At 31.8% G+C, this 19,816-nt stretch overlaps 3 protein-coding genes across 3 annotated transcripts; 2 read left to right on the top strand and 1 right to left on the bottom strand.

Moving 5' to 3' along the window:
• Positions 1 to 6,288: 6,288 nt before the first annotated feature.
• On the top strand, positions 6,289 to 10,350 carry LOC25501033 (probable pectinesterase 66). The gene is made up of 7 exons (XM_013589578.3): positions 6,289 to 6,500; positions 7,266 to 7,413; positions 8,192 to 8,404; positions 8,577 to 8,827; positions 9,046 to 9,205; positions 9,710 to 10,012; positions 10,264 to 10,350. The coding sequence occupies exons 1-7, from the start codon at positions 6,289 to 6,291 to the stop codon at positions 10,348 to 10,350; spliced, it is 1,374 nt and encodes a 457-aa protein (XP_013445032.2).
• Positions 10,351 to 12,785: 2,435 nt separating this feature from the next.
• Positions 12,786 to 15,222, top strand: LOC25501032 (ras-related protein RABA4c). Its single transcript, XM_013589577.3, has 2 exons — positions 12,786 to 13,382; positions 14,579 to 15,222. The coding sequence occupies exons 1-2, from the start codon at positions 13,153 to 13,155 to the stop codon at positions 15,036 to 15,038; spliced, it is 690 nt and encodes a 229-aa protein (XP_013445031.1). The 5' UTR covers positions 12,786 to 13,152; the 3' UTR covers positions 15,039 to 15,222.
• Positions 15,223 to 15,245: 23 nt separating this feature from the next.
• Positions 15,246 to 16,014, bottom strand: LOC25501031 (pathogenesis-related thaumatin-like protein 3.5; the record flags this gene model as incomplete). The annotated part of the gene is made up of 1 exon (XM_024772879.2): positions 15,246 to 16,014. A coding segment is annotated over one exon (672 nt), but the record flags the coding sequence as incomplete, so codon positions are not given.
• Between the last annotated feature and the right edge of the window lie 3,802 nt (positions 16,015 to 19,816).

Below are 19,816 nucleotides of genomic sequence, written 5' to 3'. Positions count from 1 at the left end.
TATGATTAATATATTTTTGATTTTAAGAATATTATAACAACATATATTGAATTCGAAAAAATCACTTAAACCCTCCCAAACCTCCCAAAACTCTCTTCCAATTCAATTTTTTAGTTCCCCAAATGAGGATTGTTTTATATTTTGAAGAAATATAAGCCCCCCAAAACCCTCCACTCAACGTCCTCTATTTTTCCACTTACTCCATCTTTTTTTTTTTCAAACCCTCCCCTCCCTTTCCCTCCAAACACGCAAACAAAGCCTAAGTTAATTACATAAATAACCTTACTATCATTTCGATTTCAGTATAAAAATAATAATATTATTACGCAACGCTTCATTTCTCCTCTTAAACAAGGAACTTTAATTTAATTATGTTTTTGTTGAATCAAATAACTTTGTTTTTGTTAAATGCGATTGATTTTATTTATGTTTTTGTCAAGGAACTTTTGTTTTTGTTTTTGTTAAATGTGATTAACTTTTTTTTTGTTTAGAAATTAAAAGTATGTATATTATATATATATCGGTAAAAAGAAGAAAATGAATGTGTTGATTTTAAGTAATTATATAGTCTTAAAAAATAGAAACTTATACAATTTTTTTATCAATAATCATTTATAAAAAATATAATCCATGAATACTTGTATATACAAGATACCTCATAATATCTGGATTACATGTTAATGAATATCTGTACGAATATAAAGAGGGCACAAATATCATATTTATTTGGTTTAAATGTGAAAATAGTTTCTGCAAATATTTGACATTTTGGTTTTAATCCCTGTAAAAATATTTTTTTGGTTTTAGTCCCTTCAAATATAAAAAATTTGGTTTTGGTCCTTGGTATTTTGTTTTATTCCTTGTAAAATTGATTCATATTGGATTTGGTCCTTGTAATATGTAGAATATTTGATTTTAGTCCCTTGAAATGAGGACTAAAATGAATATTATAAGGACCAATTTCAATATGAAATGATTTTACAATGATTAAAACAAAATACCAAAGACCAAAACAAAATATTCTATATTTACAGGGTCTAAAACCAAACAAATATTTTTATAAAAACTAAAATCAAAATACCAGATATTTGCAGGGACCATTTGCATATTTAAGCCTATTTATTTAATAGGACGAACAAGAAGATCATACTATTGTATCACACTTGAAATATACCATTGTGAAATATACCATTGTGTCGTTATGGTATAGATTAATACCAATATACCATTGTGTCGTGTTCTACTCCAGCTCTCTACTGCTCTTGGGGTATATAGTAGAGAAAAGCGAATTTCCACGTAGACCGGTGGAAAATGTTCTAGAGGGGGTTGGATTATTAAGGGTGTGCTTGAATGAAGGGTTTAGGAAAAGAAGAGATGAAAAAATTTACTTTTCATTTTTAAATTACGGACATTAAAAAATATTTTTTTAAAAGTGAATTAACGTATTAACATGATAAACGATCATATAATAATTCAATTATATATAATTTATTTTAGAAAAACATGTTATATAGTCTGTTATTTAAAAAAGAAAAGTAATTTCTCCCATCCCTTCCCCTCCTAAACCCTCAATCCAACCACACCCTGGATAGGGGAATGTTTTGAGGGAATGTAATGTTTTGAGGGAATTCAACTACTTTGAGATGAATTTTATTGTTTGAATCCACCTCAAAATAATTGAATTCCCTCAAAACATTACATTACCTCAAAATATTTCCCCATCCAAACACACTATAAAAGTTTCACACTCGAAATATCAACATTACCTTCTTACAAAACTTCTGCAAATCAATCTCTTGTTGTAGGAACTATCCCTGTTGTTGTTGGTCCTCCAAATATTCAAGATTTTGCTCCTTCTACTGGTTCAATTTTATATATATTAAAGAACTAGAGGATGTTGACTCTGTTGCCAAGACCATGAGATACCTAGCAGAAAACCCTGAAGTATATAATCAATTATTGTTAAAACTACCAAGCCTAGCTAGCACAATTTGGAATTATTTGTTTTGTGACAAATTTTCTAAAAAACAGTCTCATATTTGAAGCAATCTTTGTTAAAACTAATCTTCTAATATTTGAAGCAATCTCTGCACATAAGATTTAATTCAATTTGCAAAAATAGGGCCCTAGATTTTAACAAAAATAAAGAACTTTTGCAAATGAAGGGATGCTAACAAATCGACTTTCAATGGAAATTAATTCAACAATAATTATTTATTTTCATTAGAATAAAACTTTGCTAAACAACAATTATCTTGTTCATTTCTAACAATAATATGGACTTGTCTAATATGGGCCTTTCCAAAAATAGTAGGATCTTTATCATTTCAGTAAAATAGCGATTCTTTTTTTTATAACAATAAAAATAAGGAAGAGATATCTCTCCGTGGCATAAGAGTGCTCCTTTGAAAATCTCTATTTGCGCGTGGCGTCTTTTCCGCAATAGATGGCCAACAAAGGATAACTTGGTGCGACGAGGTGTTATTTCTCATGATTCTCAATTATCTGTTACAGGTTGTGGACAAAATGAAACAATAGACCACTTAATTATTCATTGTCCTATTTTTGGTGATCTCTGGCAACAAATTAAAACTTGGATTGGCGTGTTTTTTGTGGATCCTCATCAGGTTTTGGACCATTATTATCAGTTTGTTTATTCTTCAGGTGGTTATGCTCAAAGAAGGTCTTTTCTTCATTTGATTTGACTTTGTGGTATTTGGGTTCTTTGGAATGAAAGAAATAAAAGACTGTTTGTCAACACAGCTAAAACAACATAGCAACTTCTTGAGAAGGTTAAGATTACATCTCTCAAATGGTTGAAAGCAAAAAATGTGTGCTTTCCTTTTGATTATCATTTGTGGCAGCGTCCCCTTGCTTGTTTAGGGATTGACTGATGTATTTTTCGTTCATGTCTTTTGTGGTTTGATTGGAACTATTTTGTAACCTTGTTTTGTCTCCTTTGGCACTCCTTGTGCTAGGGAACAAAACTCTTTGTTAATATATCTCATTTTGACTTGTTAAAAAAAAAAAAAAATGGCAAAAATATCGAAATTGTTAGGCTGAACGTCATAACCGGAGTTCGAACCCCGGTACCTCCACTTTGTGTGTGAGTTTATGATGGTTTTTCCATCTCTTCTATCTACCAAAAAAAAAAAATAATAAGGAAGAGATGTAATATTTCATTAAAATTTACTAAAATCGGTAGGGATCCACAGAGGGACGGAGGGTTGTTAGGCCTGAGGGTTGGAGCCCTAGAGCCTATGTTGGCCATGAGTAAGATATTATTACATTTTTTAGTACACATTTATAAGTTACAAGTGACCTTTCAATTAACACCTATGAAGCACGGACACTCCTTGAATTAAGCGTGTCTCGGTGTCGGACATGCGTTAGTGTGTCTGTGTCCGTGCTTCATAGATTAACACTATCTCACATTGATCATGTGTTAAATAAATTTAACTGCAGAGAAAACCTTACTTTTGTGGAAGAGGGATGTAGAGGACCTGGAGCAAACAAATCAGAGCGTGTTAAATGGATGAAACACTTGAGTCAACCTGGACTTGATCAATTCTTGAATATCTCTTTTATTGATGAAGAAGGGTGGATTTCAAAATTGCCAACAACTGTATTCAGTTGAATGTTCGATACTTTGAATGAACAAAATAATTGGTTGTGATTGTTGAAGTATCAATTGAAGTACAATAATGATGAAGAGAGAGTTACTTGTGGTTGCTTCTGTTGCAAGTCATCGCAGTGATCTACAGTTAGTTCCGTGAAGTTAGTTGGAAGAAAAATGTAAACAGTTAGGTGATTTTATGTAGTGTTCATAATTTGAGTTGAAAGCTAGTTTTCATAATTTGCGCCTATGTAAGAATTAATATATTGTGCTTCATCATGAATTGAGTTGAATAACAATCTCCAAAAGATTTTCATAATTTTGCTTCTCTTTCTTTCATTTTCTGTGAGTTCATTTCTTTGTTATGATGATATCGCAACTCACAAGTTAAGCTTTGTTGCACATTTTTATGATGTGGTTTGCAATCATGATCCTCAACCTGTGCAGATGTCGGATATTTCAGATCTTACAAATCCCTCGCAAAATCCCTTCTATATTCATCTCAATGAAAATCCGACAACACCATTGGTGAATCATCCTCTGAATGGTATGAATTATCATTCTTGGTTGTGAAGGCGATCATTATGAAGAACAAACTTCGATTGATAGGCTTGTGGTCTTTCGGCAAGGTTTCAAATAACGGTCGTGGTCGCGTATAAGATTTCGTGATTTCAGCTGTTACGGATTGCGGTTGTCGCGGTGTGAATTAATCACAACATTACACAACTCTTAAATAATGATAGTAAGGTAAATAACTTAAACTAAAAATAGATGAATCATAATTCATTTTGATTGGATGATAGAAAAAACATTAAATGAACATTTCAATATTAGGCTGCCCCGTGTACTATCCAAATAAAATAGGGGAAATGTTTATAATAGAGATTCAATGTAATTAACCGGTGAACTGGATAACTAACCAATGGTTCCATAAAGAACAAATTAACCAATGGTTCATTGGATATTACATTTAAAATTAAAAAGTGTTATTTCTTCCTTAAATATTACTACCTCCCTCCTTTTTGAAAAAAATTGTCCTTTTTTATAAGATCTCTGTGCTATTTCTAACTATATTAGTTACTTTTTTCCCTATATAACCCTATTTATTATACATCTTTTTCTTCAATAGCAATAAATAGCATGTTGAAAATATAAACTAATGATAAAATTGTAAAAGTAATAGTGATTACAACAATTTCAATACAAATATCAACTTTCTTAATTTATGTGATTTTGGTCTTATATTTAGGAAAAAAGGTTGTAATATTTATGGAAGAAATAACACTATTTAATTTAAAATTAATAAAATTAACATCTTATTAACCATCAATTAAATATAATTTTTTTTGAAGGATCAATTAAATGTAATTAATCATTGAACTGCATTAATCACCAGCTGTTGTATAAATTTGTGCCAAAATATCACTTCTAAAAAAAAAAATTGGTTCACCACCTCAATTTTGGTTGCAATAATCATATAAAACCTACTATTTTTTTTTTAAGGCCATAATGAAGGTTAGACATCAAGGTGAATCTGAAGCATCCCAACTACGTTGACACCCAACAGAGACCCCAATCCTCTACCGCCTTCCCATACATATTATTAAAAAAAGGGAAAAATATGTACAAAAGAGGAGGGATTAGGCCAAGACCCTCTGAAAACAAAAATAAACGACAGAAATAAAAGACAGAAACATGCTAAGGAAAACTAAAATTAGGCCGCTCATGTCTGTCTATAGCAAAATCAACTGCCAATGGAGCAGGCAAATTATGATACCTAGATGTCGCAATCAGACCATGTCCCAAGTCCGCCATAATGTCGTAGCAACTTGGGAATCATTATTACCTATCCCACAAGTGTTCCAATAAATAATAATCATTGAGAAGATGGGAGAGGACCCTGTGAACGGGTTGAATATCCTGCCTTAGTCTGCGCTTTATTTTGCTTTGCCAATTTCTTTTTCTGAGACTTAGAAATAACGGGGGGAAATGGGACATCCTCATTCACCGCAGCTTTACTCAACCATGTTTTCATAAAATCAATATCCTTCTGTAAAGTTGGATCCACTGTTGCATCAGGATCAGCCCGAATGGAATCAACATTTAAAGACTCTATTGGAGTCATAATTGGCTCATAAAACCTACTATTAAGATAATAATATGTTCCTTAAAAAAGAAGATAATAATATGTATTAAGAAATCTCCAAATGTTTTTCTTAGACAGAATCAACAAAATGTTATATTTGTTTAATATAATAAGAAATAAAATCTTTCAGAATTTATTAAAATTTTCAAATTTCAAAATAAAACCAGAAAGAATTTACAAAATAAAAGAAATTTCTTTTATAATTATCCAAATAAAATTAATATTCAATGACAAACTAAAATAAGAACGAAATTCATATCAAATCGATTTTCAAAAACAAAGCAAGGACAACCAATAGTAATTTTTCTTCCATAAAGAGATAAAATATTGTTTAAAAGGAATAAGAAAAAAATATTGTTCAAAAGGAAGAATGTGTTATAAATGGTGAGTCAGATTCTCAATAAATATTAGTCATCGACAAAGTTGATGGATACTTCCTTCCTACTAATAAGATGTTTAAAAAAAATTCAGTATAAAGTCTTCTGGTTGTGTTGAATACTTTGCACCACATTAGGGTAAAAAGAAAATGCAGTCACTACAATCCTTTGTTTTCATCTTAATATTTTTAGTACTTGCTTTTGATGTTTGTGAATCACAAGATTGTAGCAGTCCTTTCAAGATCATTACAGTCAGTGAATCAGGCGAAACAAATTTCCAAACAATTCAAAGTGCCATTGATTCTGTCCCTGATGGAAATTCTCAATGGATTCACATCCAAATTTCCCCTGGTGTTTATAGGTATATTTCTCTTTTCCAACTATAAATTTACATAACATGGTTTTTATACATTGATTTATATTTGAAAATCAAGTTAAACTTTATTTACCTCTAGTCGAATTCAAGATTAAACATAATCACTTTTCTAGGTGAAACCAGAGGATTAACATTCAGAAACGTGAGACATCATAGTATTTTTTTCATAAACATAGTGATGATATAAACTTTACGCCAGAAAGAGCTTTTTAGCTTGCTGCTTTGTTCAGAGAGCGGTTGACACTTGGATTCTGATTCAGTGTTGGCGGTCAATCCATTCGCCATATTAAAACCCTAACTTTTCTTTGCAGACGTTCATTCATCATATTTTTTGTAACTTGATTTCGCGCCTGTATGCGGGTCGCTAGGTTTCGCCCTATGATATGTGATTTTCTGTTAGAATAGTTTAGGGTCGTACCTTTTGGTTTGATTTATCACGATATTTTCTCATTTTAGGTTATATCTGGGTCAGATCTAATATACCCCAATCTCTATACTCCATTTTTTATTTAATATATTTTTCTTTGGCTTAAAAAATAAGTTAAATTTTGATAAAGTGTATCCGTAGAAGAATGTTTTTCATTATCAACAAATCACAGTCAACCATAACTTTAGATATAGCTTAAACTTTAGTAAAAGGTTTTTAATAATACGACGATGATTAATGCAAATGTAAAAAAGTATTTATAATATTCTTCTTGGTACAATTGATTGATACAAATTGCATTATATTGTTTGTGCAATGTTCAGAGAGCAAATCTTTATTCGCAAGAGCAAACCATGCATTTATCTTGAAGGAGCTGGTAGCAGTTCAACGAGTATTGAATGGAGTACACATGAGGATGCTACTTTCGTATCAAAAGCAAATAATACTGTTGCAAAGGGGATTACTTTCACGGTATATATTTATGTCAAATAATTTTTTGGACTAAATACATTTTTGATTCCTCTATTTTTAAAATAATGAAGTTTTGGCCTCCTCATTTTAAAAGTAAGATTTTTGGACCCATTTATGAGCTTTGGTCTTGTAATTATTATTTTGTTTTTATTCAATAATTAATATTTTATAAAATATTTTAATTATTAAAATAATTAATTGTATATTATTTTGATTCAATATATTATTATATATTATAGAATGTTATATTATTTTAATAAATAATTAAATATATTGTTTTAATAATTAAAATATTATCTCAATAATTAAAATATTTTATAAAAGTTGCTTTAATATTTTTCATCACATCTTTAATTTGATATACTATTTTAAGAATTAAATTTTTTTATAAAATAATAATTAAAGTAATTTCCATCACATATTGAATTTAATACATTATTTTAATACTTGTTGAAAAAAAAATATTATTTTAATAATTAAAATCTTTAATAAAGTAATAATTATCGAATATAAAAATTTAATAATGATTTGGAGATTAAATTTGTTTACCATCGAAGTTGAAAACCTTATTTTTTAAAATAATGATGGGACCAAAACTCTAAAAAATGAAATAAAGAGATAAAAAATTGATTTTTAAAATAGAAGGATCAAAACTTTTTTTTTTTTTTTTGAAATCGTAGGACCGAAGTACATTTAAGCTTAATTTTTTTTTTCTAACATAAGTATTATTTAATATTACATATAGAGAATTCATTTTTTGTAATCTATATGTTTGCAGAATACATTGAACAACCCAGTATTATCAGAGGTCAGTAACATCATACCAGCCAAAGCTTTTCGAATACATGCAGATAAATGTGCTTTCTTTAGTTGTGCTTTTCTTGGGGTACAAGATACCCTATGTGATGATTATGGTCGCCATTACTACAATAATTGTTACATCCAAGGTGGAACTGATTTCATATATGGGGATGGCCAATCACTTTTTGAGGTAAAATAAAATATAATTCATCTTTAAGAAAGTTTTGAGAATTTATATTTTCTATGAGATAAAAAAAAGTTTAATCATATTTAACTAATTTTCTAATAAATATGAAATTAGTTACATTTGCTTATATCTCAAACCAGAAGCAGCATAATCTAATTTGGTTGTAAATATGCAGGCATGTACAATACTTTTTTCAATGGGAAAATATGGTCCCAAAAGAGATGGGGTTATTACAGCACATGAAAGGGATTCACCAAATGATCCAAGTGGGTTTGTGTTTAAAAATTGTAACATAAGTGGAACAGGAGGAAATGTTCAACTTGGAAGGGCAATGGGTGCTTATGCAAGAGTCATCATAACTGATTCATATCTATCAGATGTTGTTAGGCCTGAGGGTTGGAGCCCTAGAACCTATGTTGGCCATGAGTAAGATACTATTACATTTTTTTAGTACACATTTATAAGTTACAAGTGACCTTTCAATTAACACCTATGAAGCACGGACACTCCTTGAATTAGGCGTGTCTCGGTGTCGGACATGCGTTAGTGTGTCCGTGTCGTGTCTGATGTCTGTGTTCTGTGTTCGTGCTTCATAGATTATCACTATCTCACATTGATCATGTGTTAAATAAATTTAACTGCAGAGAAAACCTTACTTTTGTGGAAGAGGGATGTACAGGACCTGGAGCAAACAAATCGGAGCGTGTTAAATGGATGAAACACTTGAGTCAACCTGAACTTGATCAATTCTTGAATATCTCTTTTATTGATGAAGAAGGGTGGATTTCAAAATTGCCAACAACTGTATTCAGTTGAATGTTCGATATTTGAATGAACAAAATAATTGGTTGTGATTGTTGAAGTATCAATTGAAGTACAATAATGATGAGAGAGTTACTTGTGGTTGCTTCTGTTGCAAGTCATCGCAGTGATCTACAGTTAGTTGCTTGAAGTTAGTTGGAAGAAAAATGTAAACAGTTAGGTGATTTTATGTAGTGTTCATAATTTGCGCCTATGTAAGAATTAATATATTGTGCTTCATCATGAATTGAATTGAATAACAATCTCCAAAAGATTTTCATAATTTTGCTTCTCTTTCTTTCATTTTCTGTGAGTTCATTTATTTGTTATGATGATATCGCAACTCACAAGTTAAGCTTTGTCGCGTATAAGATTTTGCGATTTCAGCTGTTATGGATTGCGGCTGTCGCGGTGTGAATTAATCACAACATTACACAACTCTTAAATAATGATAGTAAGGTAAATAACTTAAACTAAAAATTGGATAAATTTATCCAATTTATCCAGTTTAGGAGGGTGGGAGATGGTGCAGACATTGATTTTTGGCGTGATCGTTGGTGCGGAGATGTTCCACTGTGTGACCGGTTTAGGCGCCTTTTTGACTTGAATGTTAACAAATCAATTTCAGTTAGGAATATGTTCTTGTTGGGGGTGGATGTGGGTGGGGAGGCGTTGCGGTGGCGTAGGCGGTTGTGGGCTTGGGAGGAGGAGTTGGTAGAGGAGTGTAGGGTTTTATTACTAACAATTTCTTTGCAGGAATCAGTGACAGACAGATGGCTTTGGTTACCTAATCAGGAGGGTGGGTATTCTGTACGTGGGGTCTATGACATGCTGACATCACAGGAGCAGCCCCAATTACATCATCATATGGAGTTAATTTGGCATAAACAAGTTCCTCTCAAAGTATCTATCCTTGCTTGGCGACTCCTGAGAGATCGGTTACCTACAAAAAATAATTTGGCAAACCGTGGCATTTTACCTTTGGAGGCGCGGTTGTGTGTTTCTGGATGTGGGAACGTTGAAGATGTTAATCATTTGTTTTTGTCTTGTGTAACTTTTAGTGCATTATGGCCAATGGTGCGGGCATGGCTAGGAGTGGTAGGGGTCGAATCTCAATCAACTTCAGATCATTGTCTGCAATTTATTAATTACGCAGGTTGTTTGAGAAGGCGACGGTCTTTCTTCCACTTGATTTGGTTGCTTTGTGTTTCGGTATTGTGGAATGAAAGGAATGATAGGATTTTTAGAAATAGACAAAGTACTCTGCCACAAATGTTAGATAAAGTGAAATCAACTTCTTTGTGGTGGTTAAAGGCTAGCAATGCTGTATTTAGTTTTGGTACTCATCAGTGGTGGTCGAGCCCGCTTTTATGTTTGGGTATTGACTGATTTGGTTGTAATTTTGTTTGGAACTTGACATTTTCGTGATTGTTTGGCACACCTTGTACGGTAACAATTACGGTGTCCATGTTAATATATCTCATTTTTGCTTGTTAAAAAAAAACTATCAAAAAGAAATGAATCAAATATCGGGAAGCGTTCAATACTAATTAAATAAATATGGTTGTTGTGAAAAACATCACATAAACTTGGAATAGGTCTATTTGATGTCATGTATCCCCTTATCAATCTATTGTTTAATGAAAGACATCGTCATTACTACTACAGTTTCGAGTTGATCAACAAGTGATGCCTCAAAAACACTAGGATGGGCCACGAATATTGTCATTCATAACATTTGTGAAGGTTGATTCGGCAGTTGTTGGCCTAGCCTTCTAGATGCCAATGATGATGGTTGATCCATACTGCTAAGATTCTTTTCAAACCTCAAGTGCATACGTCAAACGTAATTTTGACATGGAGAGCTGAATTTTTAAATGGTAAAGATCGTATTGTCTCACTCGGTGTGTCAAATTTATTGATAAAACAAGAACTTAGTTGAGGTATTAGTGGAAGGCCTCAACAATGATACTCTTTTCTTGGAGTGACTAACGACGAAGAACGAACTTTGTTCTTTAGTTGAAGGCTCGTTAACTACTCCAGTAGAGCATTAAGTATGATTGTTTGGGTTGTTTGATAATATACTACAAAATGCTAAACGATATGTTTGATTGGATATGTCAATTACAATGTACACAATGAATATTTATAAGCAAGAGTTATCCTTACTAGCCAAACGATATGGCCTACATGTCCGACCCTTGCTCGGATAATTTTGCGGGTAGTGCGTTAGTTTTCCTCTTTGAGGGTTCTTGGCACTCCATGTTCAGCTCTCAACTTCCTCCTTTTCACATCATGATGTTGACAAGGTGCTTGGTGGACAAATGTCCCCATGAATGTGCTTCATCTCTAATCGTCCTTTGCGGTTAGTAGCGATATAAATATGTAACATGGGTTTTAAACGTGATTGCCCAGTCCTGCTAAACTTTAACTAAGTCTAGGATCCTCAAGACCTGCATACTTAGTCAGTACAATTGGGAACGAATTAACTTTCCCTCACTCTCCAGTCCTAGCCTTTGCCTAACATTCTTACGGTCGGGAGAATTTTCACATAAACCTTAATCATTTATATGACGATGTCGACTAACATGATAATTATTTTTAGGTGGAATCAATTTGAAATTTAGGATTTTTTTTTATAAAATATGGGAAGTTCATTTTATGAAAAGGAAAGTAATAATGTTATAAGTAATTGTGTGTAACTAATGGTGATTTTGAACCATTTTGCATTGAAGTGATATAATATAATTTCTAATTTAGTTATTTTTTTATTTATTAATTTTTTGGAATTTTTTTTGTAAATATTAAACGTAGTATTATAATTATTTAAATTTTGGATTTTATATTCTATAAATGAATGTATAAATATGTAATGAATGAAAATTTTGAATCTTTTTGCATTGGAAAAATATAATATATTTCTTACTCAACCCACTCGTGTTGGTTCAGTGGTGTTTGCTTAAGCTCAATTTCGACGAACTAATTTGACTACTTAAAAAAACAGTATATTTCTTGTTCAAATATTTTAAGTTTATTGTAAAAAGTTATAATTTAATATTTTGTGAGACCTCTATTTAAAACTTAAAATATGTTATTAATAAATTCGGTTAAAAAAGTAATTATTGTATTAGAGGATTTGGAGTTCTCGTAAGCTTAACTCGGTTGGTATAGACAATGCATAATATATGCAATGTCCGAAGTTCAAACCCTAGCTAAAAAAAAAATATTAGAGAATTTGGACGAAATCGTAAATGAACAACTTAATTATATGTCATAGATTCAAATTTCATGAGACTTGAGACTTGAGAGATACTGTGATTTCATAGCCTCTCCAATTCCATGTAGAAGAATCGATAAAAAAAAAAAGTAAATTTTTATTGGACCATTGTTAATATTTTAATTTTTAAGTTATACTCTCTCCGATTACATTTATAAGCAACTTTTCTTTTTTCAAATTCATTAGATAAATGACGTATCTAGACTATATTATGTTTTAGATACCTCACTTATTGAATGAATCTGAAAAAGTTAAAGTCGCTTGTAAATATGATCGGAAGGAGCACCGATAAACTCAAAAAACACTAATAAATCAAAAGAGAGTCAAATCAATATCCTTAATCATCCCTCATACGTTTCTTTCCTTTCTTTCTGTCATTCTTTCTTCACTTTCCTAACAAGAACGCTTTCAATGACTACAAGCAATGTGCTATGCTATCAACACACAAAAGAAGCATAACATTCACCCACCAAAATTGCCTCATCAACCACACTTTTTCTCTTCTCTTACGAAACCTCTGTCTAAAGAACACAAAAAACGTGTGCACACAAAACCTAACAAAAAAAAAAAAAGACCAAATTTTTATGCATCAAACATTGAAGATCCTAGGTGGGTTTTGCATCATCACATTCAGTTTTCAAAAGGGTCATTGAAAATCACCTAGAAAAAGAGAATGGCTCAGTTTCAAGGTGATTTGGATCATGAGGGTATTGATTATATGTTCAAGGTTGTTATGATTGGTGACTCTGGTGTTGGAAAATCTCAGCTTTTGAATAGATTTGTTAGAAATGAGTTTCATTTGAAATCTAAAGCTACAATTGGTGTTGAGTTTTTGACCAAGACTGTTCTTATGGATCATAAACTTGTCAAGGCTCAGATTTGGGATACTGCTGGTCAAGAAAGGTCTTAAATTTTCTTTTGTCAATATTCTTATTATTTTGTTTATTTATCAAAATGTGAATTATTTTCATTGGATTTTATTGTTTTATGTGGTTGATAATAAAGAATTTAACTAAGATCTGATATTTTAGACAGCATTTTTTTTTTTAATATAATATAGTACAAATGTTTGGAAGTTGATGACTTCTTGGTTGCTTGTTATTTTATGTTGAATTTGGATTCTCAATGTCAATAAAAGATTCTAGGCACTCACGGAGTCAGCGGGCATGACTTATGCATAAAGATTTTATGGCTTTGATTATGAGTTTGTTTTTAAAGTTGATTTACCGGTGTTAAAACTTAAAATTAGAACAACCTTATGATCAAACTCGAAAGAAGATCATATAATCTTGATACAAGGGCATTGAACTGATGACTCTGTGATTGAATGTTGTAGAGAATCCGAATTCATTCATTTATCATGCGACATAATGGGGCCGAGTGTATAATGAATTATAAAATTTGCAAATTTTCTGTTGTTACTTTATGTTAAATTCGGATTCCCAGCTGTCAAAGATTGCATAGATTCACAGTGTTAGCAGCTTGGAGCCATTAGATCGAGATCTTATGACTCTGATTTCAAGCTTGAGATTAGAACATCCTTATAAGCAAACTCAAAATTGGAGTAATTTGATCGTGATCCAAAACCTTTGAATTGCTGACACTGTGAATGTGTTGAACATTGCAGCGAGTCCGAATTTATTTATGATGCAACACAATGGGGGCGAGTGTATGATGAATATAAGTTTAACTAGTTTACCAATTGACATGATAATGTGTTTTACTATTGAGTGAACACTCATTTTAGTCCTTAAGTACACGTGGCGTTGTCAGAACAGTCCTTGAAAATATTTATAAAAACATTCATATTAGTGAGTTTGGTTCTCCAATATGTCTCTTGTTAGTTAATTTAGTCCTCAAATGTGTCTTTTGTTCGTCAATTTGATCCATTAAATTACTAACAAAAGAGACTTGGGGATATCTTTTGAATTTGATACACTCAGGGACTATACCGACCATGGCTTACACATTTATGACCCAAAATGATGTATGCTTGTGTTTTATTAGTTAGATTGCCGATTTTGTTCACAAGAGTGTCCTTGAAATACATCATGCGTGTCAATTGCGTTTTCATGTGACAATGTTGCCATTCGTGACAGGTACCAAGCAATTACGACTGCATATTACAGAGGTGCAACTGGTGCATTGCTCACATATGACATAACCAAGCGCCATACCTTCAACCACATCGAAAAGTGGCTAGATGAACTACATAATCATGCAGATAAAAACATAGTTGTCATGCTTGTTGGCAACAAGTCTGACCTGAGTTCAATCCGAGAAGTGCCTATCGAGGAAGCCGAAGACTTAGCAAAACAGAAAGGTCTCTTCTTCATTGAGACATCGGCACTTGACTCAAACAATGTAGAACCAGCTTTCCTTGGTCTTCTCTCACAAATATATGTAACAATGAGTAAGAAACACATCACTGCAGATGGACGTGAACGAAATTGGGATAAAGTAAATCTTGAATTTGAGGGAACAAAATTATTGGTCTCATCGCAAGAACCGGAGTGTCAAAAATCTAAAAAGAGATTCAGCTGTTGCAGTGTTTTTTAGAATATATATCATCCCTTGTTCTATTGATTATGTATATAGCAAGTATACTCTGCCATATTTTTGGCCCTTCAAATTTTTTATGTATTTTTTTAAGGATAGTTATTAGGCATATTTTTTGCTTTTGAAGTCACTTTCTATGTTATTTTGATTGACATTGATATGAAATCAGCTACCGTTCAAAACACACTCATACAATAATTATAGAAAGTCTACTCATTAAGTGCATTCTAAACATTGCACAAATGAGATATAATCAATTTACCAAACACACTCATACAATAATGTTTATCAACTCCTTTCATCTTTAACAAAAGCTAATTAAATAATCTGCTCCCTTGCAAGCGAAAGTGCTGGTTTCATCATCATAAGCATAGCTATAAGCCATAGGACATGAATCCTTAAACACCTTTGAATAACTACTTGGCTCACACTTCTTTGGACTATTGAAGTCTCCGGTACAACAATATTCTGGCCTGTTAAAAGCCATACAAGCACTCTTACAACCAACGACGCGACCCTTAATGTTCCTCAACTCCAATCCGGCCGGGCAGTTTCTGTTCAAATCAGAACGACATTTAACTGCCGTACACTGTCCAGATCCTCCAAAGGGGACGATTGAAACCGGCAGGTTATAACCGTCAACAAGGCTAACATCATAAAAATCACCCTCGGGACTGTCTAGTGTAAACTCGGCTAGTGAAGCCGGTGGTTCACCTCCGGCTCCAACACATTTAAGTTTGCCTCCACAGTCTCCTGTGATGCATTTTCCTTTACCGGATATATCGAATGTGCATCCAATCCGGCCCCAGAAGCGGCCAAACCACCCTTTTGGTGCAGTAATGTTTATAGCATGGCCAGGTTTTAGCTGAAATCCACCATCAAGTAGTTGAGGTTTTCCTGCTCCTGTTAGAATTCCTGGCCAAATTGCGTTCCTACATTTATTTTGCAAAGTGAAAATAGTTGCATCCACTCCTACAAATTAAAAAAAAAAAAAAATTCACAAATGAGGTACATTGTCATAAAATTATTACAATATATGTGTGAAAAATTATTACACTGTTAATCATTCACAATGAATCATATCTGAGACTTTTTAAAAGACTAAAATAAAGTTTAACATATTTAAGAATTTCACGATTATAATGTAAAAACTCTTAATACTAATCATCCAAAAATAGTACTACCAAAATAAGGTGTGTTGGATAAAAAGATAAAATGCAATTATAATTACCTAATGAGAAGAGCATGAAAATAAGTGACAACTGCTTCAATGCCATAAGAGATAGTATTAGTTTGTACTTTGTAGCTTGTGATATGAGAAATTTACTTTTTGTTACATATTATGAATTGCATGAAATTGGTTAGATATTTATAACTTCAATGTGCCATCTTGAAGGATAATGTCGATATTCCTTGTACAGGTTTATATTGATTCAACTGAGAAGGCTACTGTTTTGGTGAAAACTGATACTCAAGAAACTGACTAGCAACATTGATACTTGAGAATGTTCATCTACCAAGGCACCGCAGTTGGCGTTCCGAACATCTGCTGTGTTGATTTGAATTTCAGTTTGTAGCTTTTTAGATGTCCTATTTTGATCGTTGAACTTACTTTGTTGTCGACTTGTTTAAAGGTTGTGTAAGTTGTTGGTTCTATTTGATCATGAATGTTTTGATTAAACGCTATTTATGTTTCTCAGATTATTTTTGAACTTATTTCCATTGTTAAGTTAACCTGCAAGTTTTTGTTGTGTTCTGTTATGAATCTAATTGCTCCGCAACCAAAATATTTCACTTCATCAATTGTGATCTGTTACAAATCAAGCCGCTCGTGGCAATTATGATATCTATTATGCAAATTAGAGCTCATGAGTTTTAATTCACTATGTTCGGTTACATGTTTAATCACAGCTTTTCCAATAGTCCAATTTTCACTGTTCGATTACATGTTTAATTTCAGTTTTCCTAATAGTCCAACTTTCATTGTTCGATTACATGTTTAATCTCAGGCTCAGTTTTTCTAATAGTCCAATTTTCATTGTAAGATTAAATGTTTAATCTTAGTTTTTCTATCAACTTTTTAATGTAAAGTTTTTCTATGCAAGTTTTTCTATCACTTTGCAAAAAATTGTTGTGACAACATTTTCTTTTGCAGAAAGATATGATTGTTCATTTCCTTCCAAAGAACACTCAAATACAAGTCGGTCAAATCAAATGAAGCTAAGATCGACTTTTAGTATCACCTCCTAAGCTAACAAATTGGGTGATATGGTGTCATAAATAATTAAATATACAAACATGTCTGCTGAATAAATACCCACCATTGACGAAGGAGAGACCAGATTACTCCTCAATTATTATTATTAGGAAAATGTTGTTGCACGCGACATATTACTCGTGCCAATGCCATACCCACCAAGGATGACATGACAGCACTATTAATGTTTGACTTTGTATTAATTTTTTATCAGCAAAAAATAAAAAAAATAAAGGCTTAAATATGATTTTCGTCCATGTAAAAAAAAAAGTTTGAAAAGCATCCCTGTAAAATTTTTTTTGTTTGAAAAAGGTCTCTGGCCCCACATTTTTGATTATATGGCATGGGTTTTGCCACGTGGCAGTTGCTGACTGTGCAACTTCTGCCACGTGGCAGTCCACGTAATTAAAAAATTAAAATTATTTTTAAAGTTTTGAAATTTTTTTTTTTAAATTAAAAAAATATGAAAATAAATTCAAAAATCATTCAAAAAAATCGAAAAAAAACTGTTAAAATTAAATTTTCGACCATTAATTTTTTTCTTCATATTTTAAAAAAAAAATAAAAAATAATTTCATTTTTTTTTCAGAAATTTCAGATTTTATAATTTAAAAAAAATATTTTTTTTTTGAAAATAATTTCAGAAAATATTTTTAAATTTTTTTTATATTTTTAAATTTTAAAAATTTAATATTATGTGGCGTGCCACGTGGCATAAGTTATACAGTCAGCAACTGCCACATGGCAAAAACCATGCCACTTCAACGTTTTAGTGGGGCCATGGACCTTTTTCAAACAAATTTTTTTTTACAGGGATGTAATTCAAATTTTTTTTTTTACAGGGACGAAATTCAAAACCGACCCAAATTACAGAGACTAATATCATATTTAAGTCAAAAATAAATAAACAGTGTTCTCTTTCTCAGAACCATCAAACTCCATTTCTGTAACTCTGTCAAAAGATCAATGAATCCTAAGAAGTGTTGTTGTGTTCATTTCACTCATCAAATAGTCATTTCAACCATTCATTATCATGCAGTTCATAACATTCAATCATTTTTTTTCCAATTCTCCATGAAATCAGATATGCTTGATGAATCATACACACCATCATGCAAAAATAATTTGATAGACTCATAATCAGAGAGTCTACCCAACTTTTCCGGAACCTTTTTCATTCCAATACTTCTTTCTCAGCCTTAACCGCTGCATTGCAGCACTAACATATGGAAGCTTCTCCAGGTTGCCAATATTATGAATGATAATAAAAGTGTGTTATTACTTACTGAATCAGAGGTTGGAACTATTATTTATAGCTAGCTAAAGCTGTACAATAGCATATAGTGGAATAGCATCAACATATTAGAACTAAAACTAAGCTAAGCTAAGTTACTTGAGTTCTAAGCTATCTACTTCACTTTTATCATGTAATAGTCCCCCACAAGTTGGAGAGTGATATCTAGCAATCCCAACTTGGATAATAGAATGTTGAATGGTTGAGGAAGCAAGAATTTTGTGAAGAAACTGGGAGAAGCTTTAATATGTCTGCATGCAACTTTTCTCTAACAAGATGGCAATCAATTTCCAAGTGTTTGGTCCTCTCATAGAATACATGATTTGCAGCAATATGGAGAGCACTATGATTGTCACAAAATAAGACTGGAAGCTTGGAACTTTGAATTTGTAAATCATGAAGCAGATAGAGAAGCCATTGAAGCTCAGAAGTTGTTAAAGCTAAAGCACGGTAGATTTTTTTTTTATAATAACATTATATCTGTCGCGTCATTTTTCGGAGATCAAGGTTATTTGATTAGCTTTTGACTCACTAATTTATTTCACGACTGAACATTTAATTTTTTTTAAAAAGGGGAAAAAGTTCAAAACACCCCATATTGAAAGATTTAGGGTTCGGGGGTTGGTTATATTTAGGGAAGGTATTAGCACCCTAAATATTCGTAGTATTCTACGAGAACCTTTTGATTTTATTTATTTTTTGTGCTTTAACTTGCTTGTTTTTTTGCTTAAAAGAAGGAATTAAAAAGTAGTGATTAAAAGAAAAAAGAAACATTTTTTATTTATATTTTTTATGATTTGGAAGGACAAGGTCCTTTGCCTACGTGCCCGTAAGGGATCAAAACCTCATAGTTCGGGGTAGAAATTGACGTTTGATTGGTTTTGTGTTTTTTATTAGTTTTAAAAAAAAGTTTTAAAATAAAAAGCTAAGTGGCAAATAAGAATTTGGTTTGTCTTTTTTAATTTGAAAGAAAATAGACTCAAGGTATAATTAAATTGATTAAAGCTTGATTAAGAAAATAAAATAAAAATGGGATCACTTGATTTTTGAATCAAGGTTTTTTGTGAATTTTTTTTTATTCTTGTTATTTGAATGTTTTTTGTTGTTTTGGTATAATAAATGAGAATTAAACTAACGGAACAATAAAAATAAAAGCGCGTAGACTTTTGTAGTGACGTTGGATCACCACAAAATTTCTAATCTAATTTTTTTGCATTTTTGGATATA

This window comes from Medicago truncatula, chromosome 8 (genome assembly GCF_003473485.1).
Source record: "Medicago truncatula cultivar Jemalong A17 chromosome 8, MtrunA17r5.0-ANR, whole genome shotgun sequence".
In the NCBI taxonomy this organism is placed as follows: Eukaryota; Viridiplantae; Streptophyta; class Magnoliopsida; order Fabales; family Fabaceae; genus Medicago; species Medicago truncatula.
Note: the sequence above shows the minus strand (reverse complement) of the source record. Positions and strands in the feature narration are given on the sequence as shown.